This window comes from Macadamia integrifolia, chromosome 10 (genome assembly GCF_013358625.1).
Source record: "Macadamia integrifolia cultivar HAES 741 chromosome 10, SCU_Mint_v3, whole genome shotgun sequence".
Lineage (NCBI taxonomy): Eukaryota > Viridiplantae > Streptophyta > Magnoliopsida > Proteales > Proteaceae > Macadamia > Macadamia integrifolia.
The window spans coordinates 33,725,950-33,735,630 of record NC_056566.1 but is presented as its reverse complement, the minus strand read 5'-3'; the positions used below and the strand labels follow the sequence as shown (position 1 = coordinate 33,735,630).

Here is a 9,681-nt window from a genome sequence, read left to right as displayed (position 1 = left end):
ATGTTTTAGCATAAGGAAAATGATGATAGAATAGATAGTAACCATATATGATGCATTTTATGTCACTACTTATATTATGTAGAACCAAATTTCTCTTCATTCATGGTGAGTGAAAAAATCGCCTCACCATAGACTTATAAACCTATGATGGGTGTGGACATTAATGTTGAACCAAAAGTTTAATCATAAGTCATATCACCAATAAATAAGGAATTCATCATTTTATGCCATTGAAGAAAAACGTAGTCCAGTTATTACGCATCCATTTATGAATAATATTGGAAAAAAGAAATTGATAAGATGTATATGCTGTCTTCCAAAAAAAAATCTATTACACAATAAATCATTTAGATTCTTTAACATACCATGGATTTAGCATAAGTCCAGAAAATGAATATTTCTTTCTTTTATTATGTATGCATTTAAGAATGATGTAGATATGATTGTTATCTTCCACAGATGAATCTATTATGTAAAAAATCATTTAAATAAATTCATCATGGGCCTAGCATCAGTTTGGAGAAGGTTGGTAGTTCAACCCTCGTACCCACACCCTTTCCTGAAATAATAATAATGCAGTTGTTGTACTAATAAATGTGATCATAAATTTAACATGTACTATGAGATCTTAAGAGCCACTCATCCACAAACTTTTGGCCTCATTATATATGACATGTTGCATTCTATGGGTTGTCATAATAAACTTATTATGACGGGTAGTTAGTTTTGAATAATTTTTCCTGATTTATTATTGTTGGACCGAGTTTTCATTCAACCACAACGAATGATGATTCATTTATCGCGGTTGCTTCATACGATCACAGGTATCGGAATAGTATTTTAAAGAATATACTAAAACCATATAGAGTATTTGTGAACCCTAGGATGAAATGGTAAATATTCTAACCTAGTGGAAGAAAGCTTTCTCAATTTATTATGAAGCTTTGTTTGTGTTGATAAATAGGGGCTTTTTTTTTTCTTCATAAAATTAAAATACATGGGATTTTGGAGTTTGTTTTATGGAGAAAGTCTTCACCACATGGAAAAGGTTCAGGCACCACCTCAATGTCCTAAAACATTCCTCAAACATACTTCCAACTATTGCATGATACCCTCTCAGCCTCTCCCACCCATATGATCGCCACAGTCAAGGGATTTCTCTTTACTGTGGCTTAAGAAAAACATGATCTTTGTTTTAATGATAGGGAAAACGAGGAATCTAAGTTTTATTGTGGCATTATTTTGTCTTTTTTAACCCCAAAAACTATAAAGTAAAGTAGAGGAATACAACTTATATTACTTTATTATACTTTTAGAGTATTTTAGACAAAACCAAAAGAGTTTCAAATAATAGGGGTGTCAAAAGTTGGCCAGCATTAATAACCCCTATCATTGGTTAAATCCTGAAACAGTGGTTAAAGTTTATAACTAGATGAATGGTTGGTAAATGGATCTAAAAAATTGATTATTCAGGTGTTGACAATACTTAGTTGGGGCATAATGACTGGATGGAACCTGAATGGGATTGATTGACATGAGTAACTGGTCATGATCTTCCGTATATGGTGCATTTATAACATGATTAGCACGTTTATCGCTTGATTAACTGATTTATGATTTATTTATATCTATTTCATCTCAATTATCCCATTTAAAGTATGATTAATTTGACCTCAATGACAAATCGTTAACCAATTGAATGAAAATAAATATGTTCATGCCTAGCCTATAACACCCGATTAACTACATGATATTGAAAATAATTTAATGCAACTTTTTATGTGAAATGATTGGATACACCCTCATTGAAAGATAAAAATAAAGAATTGATATATTAAAACATAGAAAAAATTAGAGTTACAATCTTGTTCTAACATTGGTTATAACAAGATTTTTCATGTAATATAACAAAAAAAAAAAAAAAAAAAGAGTTGCCTAATAACGTAGCCCCTAGGTCTAGACACAAGGATATATAAACTACCGTCCCACCCCTTGTCAAATAAAAAATCTCAGGACCAATGCAAAGGCCAACCAGGCAACAATCTCTTGCCTTCTTAAAAAAAAAAAAAATCTTGCCTTCTTAAAAAAATAAAAAATAAAAAATCCTCATTGTGGTCCACTAGTTTTATTGGGAATTCATTTTTTCTAAACCAATGATACATTGGGCATCCTACCATGTTTTGTGACTAAAGAAGGTCGATACAAAGTTACTGATAACTATAGATAACTTTAATCAGTATGAGGAAAAAAAAAATCTTCATTAATTAATAACTAATCATAGCTAGTATGGATCGCATTAATCAATGATGAAAATTAAAGTCTTCATTAATTAACAACTAATAATAGATAGGCTTTCAGTTGGATGCATTATTTAATTTTTCCATCACACTTTTTTCTAAGTATTTCTCCTTGTGGTTATATATCCTTTCTATTTTTAATATAAAAGAAAATGATGACAAAAAATAAAGCTTCCCAGATTTACTAACAAAATTTAATATATTATAAAAAATAAATAAAAATAATAATTTAACCTTCTGATTTGTGACAAGAGGTGGGGTTAGCTGTTGCCTGTTGGTGGGGTTTCCTATGAAAAAACGAAGAGTATAAACGTTCCTAGGTAGCCTCGATGAGCCAGATGAGGTCAATGCCGCATTCAAATTAAACTCGTGCATCACCAATTTTTTAATTAAAGTAGGAGGTAGGTGGACCAGCTAATTTAATTGACAAATAGGTGGGCCACGTGTTCTTAAAGCATTCCAGAACGAGGCCCTCAACTAAGGGTGATATAATCTAGAAAATAAATAAATAAATTAGGGTTACATATGGTTGGATTGGATCGGGTTTCTTAAAAATTCAGCTCAACCCTAGATCCTCAAAGCTCTTGTTGACCTAACTAAGTTATGTCATGTTCATACTAATCAAACCCGGCCTTAATTTATCTTAATTGGGCCGGGTTGACCCTAATTGGTTTTGATTTTTGGTAAGGTCAAATTAACCCTGATTATCATGTTTTTATTAGTTGTATTATATTCATTAAGAAATAAATAGAAAATATTAATCGTCAAATGATTAATACACAATTAAAATTATAAAGTGTAATGCAATAATAGATGTTCCGAACACCTGATTATGAGAAGTAATAACTCATATTTCATTATTTTAAATAAAAATATATGATGATAATCCTTAATTATTATATATAAATCAAGGTTAAAATTAGGGCTAGGTTGGATCTAGGCCTCAATCCAAGTTCGGCCCAACTCTAACTAGGGATGTAAATGAATCGGATACGGATTGAATTCGAATCGGATGTGTTCGGATCCGAATATTTTTTGATCGGATTCAGATACCTCTAAACGAATACGGATGTAGATCAAATTCAGATTTTCAACTATCCGTCTACTCTCTGACTTATGTAATCCGGACATTCCTCCCCCCCCCCCCCCCAATGAATATAATTTGCTCTTAATTCATATTTCTAATTTGTTTTAACTCTTTTCCTCATTCTTTATAACCTATTTAAACTTCAATAACTCTCCAAATCATTAATTGATTATTTAATCGGATCGGATAATTATTTTTTGAATAATTCAAAATTTATTCCGAATATCCTTTAATCAAATGTGGATACCCCTAAACGATTACAAATGTGAAGTCAGATTTCGACCATCCATTTACATCTCAGTGATTTTCAACACTAATCCGTCATAAGAATTAAACGTCTTAACTTAAACTCTGTTGCAAGACTGTCCGGATCAAACTTACACCCCTAACCCGCACCATGGTGAAGAAGGTGAGTCGATGCCATTACAACGTCTGGAAACCCTTATGCTAGTGGCAATAAGCAAATAGGGCCGGTTGTGAAGTGGAAGATAAGGCACCATTTGACAAAGTTTATGTGTCAAGAAACGGCATAAACTTAAATTTCTGTTTCTGAAAACAAAAACATAAATTTCTATTTATGTAAATAAAAACGAAATTTAAGGTGTATGTTAAACCTTGTTTCCGTTATTGTCTGGGCTTTAATTACCTGGGGTTTTGAGGTTGGAATATGTGGGAGATTGGTTCCATTTGCCAGTTTACGGGGTATGTGGAAGATAATGAATAGAGCATTTTTTATTGTGAAGCAATGGAATTTACTTAAATACGTTTCAAATAGACCAATTATGCTATAGTGGAGATGTTATTAGGAAAGAAAGGAACTATTTCCATTTCCATCCTTGCTTTGATGTATAGCATTTTTGATGATAGAAGTGTGTTAGAGAGAACGAATAACATTCAACGTGTATTGCAGGTTTTTATTTCTAAACCCTAAGTCAGAGAGACAAGAAACGAAAGGAAAAGAGAGAATTAACATATCTTTTTAGGGATTTAAGATTTGGGAGTTCTCCAACCTTGATGAACCTAGGGCACCGAACTTCAATCCTTCCCACTACCTCCAGTCATACAATGCCTTTGGGTTATTGAAATTGGAGGTAGAACTCGAGAAACTTCACGATTTCTTCTACACCTTTTGTAGCCCCACTCACTTCCAACATCTCCGTCTTCAATATCATCACCTTCGTTGCAGAATAGAGGTCGAATCTCTATAACTCGAGAAGACAAGGCTCTGTTCCTTCACGGGAGCGCCTTTGCAGGCCTTCACAAGACTTGCATCATATTCATCTCGTTGCCTTGTAGTTGCAGTCGCAGCTAAGCGAAGGAGTACGATATGCTGAAGTCCTGAGCATAGGAGTACAATGGTGCTGAAGGCAAGTTGTACTATGGAAGAGGGGTATTTCATCGAGTATGGAGTTATTTTTTAAGGTGAAATGTTGTTTCCGAAAATGGCGAAACGATTCCCAGTTGTTTTGTCAAAACCTTTTATTAAACCATAAATCATTATAAATTTCTATATCTATTCCTAGAAATAGGTGAAATGAAATGTACTTATCAAACGCTTTTGTTTCCGTTTCTCCGTTTTTCGAAATAGAAAAACACAGAAACGCCTGAAACAAAACGTTATCAAATGGCCCTAACTTTATTCTCAAATTTTTTTTTTAGGGATATTTAAATATTTCTAGTTTTCCACCTCATCTCAATGGAAGTGCAACTTCACTTTCTGTCTTCCTCTCTCAGTCTCTTGTCTGACGTCGTCTTTTGTTTTGTTGTTTTCATATATTGTCTTTGTGATCCAACTGATAAATGCGCTTTTCTCCTTTTCCTTTCTGCAAGAATCCAGAATCTTTCAGTTTCCCCTTTCCCAACACGCAGGCACACAGAGACTCTCGGGAAGATGAGTAATCAGTTGCAGTTGCAATTGCAATTGCAATTGCAATGCTTTAAGCCATGGACTTCACCTCGAATTTCGAGGTTTAATAGAACTTTTTCTTCTTCTTCTTCTTCTTCTTCGTATTCGAAGAGGTGAGTTCAAGGTTTTCTTCCTATACTACTTTGCTTCTTCCATTTTTTTTAATATTTGATTTTAGGTTGGATGGACGGAGATTTCGAGCATTGTTTAATGTTTGCTGCTATTGTATTGTTATTTAATCTTTTTTAATACGCTTCTGTTCTGTTTGCACTTCGAGTAATGGTTGGTTGGTATATTTCTAGGTGCTAGTTTCAATCTGGATGAGTTGCTCGTTAGTGAGCTACTGTTATAATCTTGCCGGGAAAAATTTTCAACTATTTTAAATTGAGTTCAGATAAGATGTTTGTACTTTCGATTCCGACTCCAGTTCTAATTTAACAGGAGAAAATGCCTTCCTTCTGATGGGTACTTGACTTTCAGCTTTCAGAGCACAGACCCATAATCCAAGTGTACTTTCTTGATGAGGCACTGTATTTGGGGTCGACCTGGTGTAGTTCATTGGAAACTTATTCATATTGTGTCTACGTCAACACTTAATGGTTTTGTGAACTATTCTCTTGCAAAGTTTATAATCATTGAGTGGAATTGCAAACAGGAGTTGTGTAGCTGACATACAAAGTTGGGATAAAGGCTTCATCAATTGGTTGTTAAACAACTTTAATTTGAGAAAGTTTTGATATTATGTTTTGCACTAAGATTGATATAATGTAAATACTATATTAAATATAATATCTTAAAGTCTAGCGTTTTGGTGAATGGCATTGCACAAGCAGGCGGATTAGCTCCCTCATTTTTTTATTGTGCCGGCAGGCCTGGGCGAGCGAATCATATTGGAGGGGGACCTGCGTTTCTTTGTCACAATTTTTGTACAATCATACCCATGTTTCCTTTATTAGTTTATATATTTGTATACGTCTCTGAGTACCTTTTGTCATCATGGTTTTTGGATCTTATTTAAATATGATTTCATGGGCTGTGTAATATATGTTTATAATTGTCCCAATGTATAACATCCATTCTAGACATTTGTAGACTTATCACAGTTTGCTTCATTTATCCCAATGATCTGCAGAGCTGCAGAAACTAATGAACATGTATGGTAGACCTTTACATCATTTTTATGAAATTGTAGGTATAAATTTCTGAGAGATGCTTGGGGCTGGCTGTTGGATGTATTACTGTGGAATGAAAAACTGTCCACTACAATATTCTTAAATTTCCCTGGCTTCAAATGGGTTCCACACCCATGACATGTACTCTCAATACACAAGACGGTCTCCATGTCCATAAAGCCTTAATTCCTTGGATCTATAAGTGGTGATCATGTCCATAGGGTTGTTGTGAAATGACCAACCCAATGTCAATAAAGCCGGTCCCACCAATTGCAGTGATTCCTGAAAAAAGTGGGCCACCAAGGCCTACTTGATGGGCCCATATGATGAAGCTTTTGAGGCAATGCCGAGTGCTTTTGCTCCCATATTTCATGCTAGAGCAAGTTGAGGGGGACTGTAATAGTCTCCTCTTCAATTGATCAAACAATACACTGGGAGTTACCGAATTGTGGAGTACTAACAAATAAACACACCTACTCTTTGCATCCCGTTGAGAACATTTGGATGTCCTGTACGCAAAGTTCCTTCATAGGATTAAAATCCCTTTACAACCTAGTATATGTTAGTTTGAATAGCAGAGCATAGCAGAAAGGAATATATTCTTTACTGTATCTGCATCTCATTTATCTCTACGAGGTGCCAGACGAAAGAAAATGATTTTAGAAGGGATATAATGAAATTCCTCGATTAATTCTGGTTTTCATTCCAGGTACATTCCAAGTTTGCTTTGAACATTTTACTAGTTACCATCTTATTGATCATTGATGGAAGGTCTAATCTAATTGAAAAGAGTGAAAATTAACAGAAGTTTTACCACCTTTAACATCAATATGTGTCCCAGTTTGCGTTAATATCCCCTACTTGAACATTGTGATGGCAGTTATCCTCCCTGTTTTTTTCTTTACTCCCTATCTCTGCCCTTTTTCCCTTTCTTCTTCTTGGAGTCTGGGCTCCTCTTGAATTTTATTGCTCTCTTACTTTTCCAAAGGGGGGAAAAGAGTATAGCTGTCTGGTACATTACACTTTAGGCATTTCTGTTGCCGATCCCAGATAGATTTTTCTTTTCTATCATTACCAGAAAAGTTTCTACCCTCATTATAATTTAAAAATTTTCTGGTTTATGCTGTCAGTTTAAACCTGCCAAAATCATAATATTAATTGTGAACAATGTGACGAAATGTTTTTAAATGCTATAGCTTCATGAACCTCTTGTTACTGGATGGTATGCTTAAGCCGGAAAGATGTTAGTAGCTATTTAACTTAGGCAAGAGTTCTTTCAAAAATTAAACTGCAATTTTGGTTGTTAACTTTTGTGGAGAATTAGAGTTTCACTTTTATATTGACAAGATATCTTCCTTCCAGAAATTTTATGACACTACAAAGTCAGTGGATCCAAAGTGCAGCATTACACGTATACTCCTTTTGGAGACAATTTGAAGGTGAGTACATACTGTTTTCCTTGGAAATATAAATGAGTTTTCATGCATAGTATCATTCTATGCTTGATATCATACTTCTTTTTCCTTTTTCATTCTATGCCCTGTGTACCAGGGACGCCCTTTTTTTTTTGTAGGTTAAACTTCCTGAGTTGTAGTTTGGTAGACCTTGCAACCTGAACCTAAGTACCAAGCTCTTCTAAATTCTTATGAGCTATTAATTTAAAAAACTTAAAAAGATGAACTATGATGACTTCCTGAAGATGATACAAACTGTTCTTGTTATTGGATAGAATTGACATAATATTTACATAATGAGATAAGTAACAAATGCATTAGGTAATTGAAGGTGATTATCCAATTATTAAGTGTCAGATGAGCTGTTGACTTCAAGGACTTGTGATCCACTTGGAAAGTTTAGAGCTTGATTATTGTTTGTCTCTGATTTACTTAGATCCATCCAAAAATCTAGCACTCTTGGGTTGCATCAAAAGTATCGGAACCATAAATCAAGGTTGTTCAGAGTGTGTAGTGACATTCTTTTCTATAACCAAATGATATAGCCATTATATCTTATTCCTTTTTTGTTCTTATAATACCTCCTGCATATTTGTCCATTTTTCTTTTAAATGTTGTTTCAGTGTACTATATTATATATCCTTGCTTAACATAAATCAACAATTATGGGTAATTAATTTTTGGTGATCTAATCCCAAGATCTGACGATTTCTTATGGTCTTAATGTCTTATAGACATTAGTTTTGTGTAAGCCAATATTATATATGTGTACAAAATTTTCTAATACTATCACAATCCAATTTTCTTAGGGTGTTCGTAGCCCAATGCTGCTACCTTTCTGATTCTTCTTTATAAAGACCCTCTTTATTCAACTCAAAGAAGCCTTCTCCAAATTTCTTGGTGCCATCTACATGCATCTTGTTTTTCTATTCCACTGTCTAGGACCATTATATTTCATTAAATCATAAGTATTTGTTCTTTTTGCCATTCCCTAATTATTTTCTTTTAATTCTTGTCACTCATCCATCTCAATTTCTCTATCTGCTGTTCATAAGTTTTCAAGCAGTCTTCCGAAAAAAGCATGTTTCGTGTTATAGTTTCCTTAAAAATTATCTCAATCAATTTTAACTGCATGCACCCATCAAACACTCCGTATTTGCCTCTCCACTTCATTCAACCTGCTGGAATCCCATGAGCAGCATGTTCAATATCTTTGTCCTTAAGGATGACGGAAATGGAGTGTATTAAATGGGTAAACCCTGCTAAAGGAAAAAGAGAGGAGGGAGGCCCAAGTTCCATTTGACAAACCATGATAGGCTCATCCGTATTCCATTTGGCGAGCCCATGGTGGCTTTGGTTGTGTTGTAGTATAAATTTTGTTATGCACATCTTTCCACTCTTCTGCTTTTTATTGTTTATTTAAAAAAAGAAAATCTTAATATCATTTTCATTGGTTTTCTCCAAATTATGTCCTACCCTGCTTCTCTGAATCTTATTCTCCTTCTTTGGAGGCCAGATCAGGTCCAACATGATGCTTGGGGCAGTTTGGGGAGTTTCTGTTGGCCGAAACCCATACCAATTCCAATCAGCTGCCATCCAAATCTTGCTTTTCGCTGCTCCTATTTCTACTAAAATTGCACTTCTTAATATTAGTTTGGGTTATCTTAAAACTTCTGGTTCTGCCTTTTGAGGTACCCTCCTTTATATCAGTTTGCCTTTTTTTTTTTTTATTATTTATTTTATTTATTTTTTTAACGCGATCATT

General features: G+C 34.2%; 1 protein-coding gene across 6 annotated transcripts in view; it reads left to right on the top strand.

Annotated features, from left to right (window-relative positions):
- Positions 1-4,415: 4,415 nt before the first annotated feature.
- Positions 4,416-9,681, top strand: part of LOC122090908 (putative ion channel POLLUX-like 2) — a 54,958-nt gene continuing 49,692 nt past the window's right edge. For 2 of the 6 annotated variants that reach the window (XM_042660670.1, XM_042660669.1), the window contains exons 1-2: positions 5,079-5,403; positions 7,825-7,901. In XM_042660670.1, coding sequence (XP_042516604.1) covers positions 5,081-5,403; positions 7,825-7,901 — 400 coding nt within the window. In that variant the 5' untranslated portion in view covers positions 5,079-5,080. Of the gene's footprint in view, positions 4,807-5,078; positions 5,404-5,430; positions 7,902-9,432; positions 9,608-9,681 lie in introns of those variants that run through there. The other 4 variants (XM_042660673.1, XM_042660672.1, XM_042660671.1 and 1 more) reach the window with 4 other exon arrangements.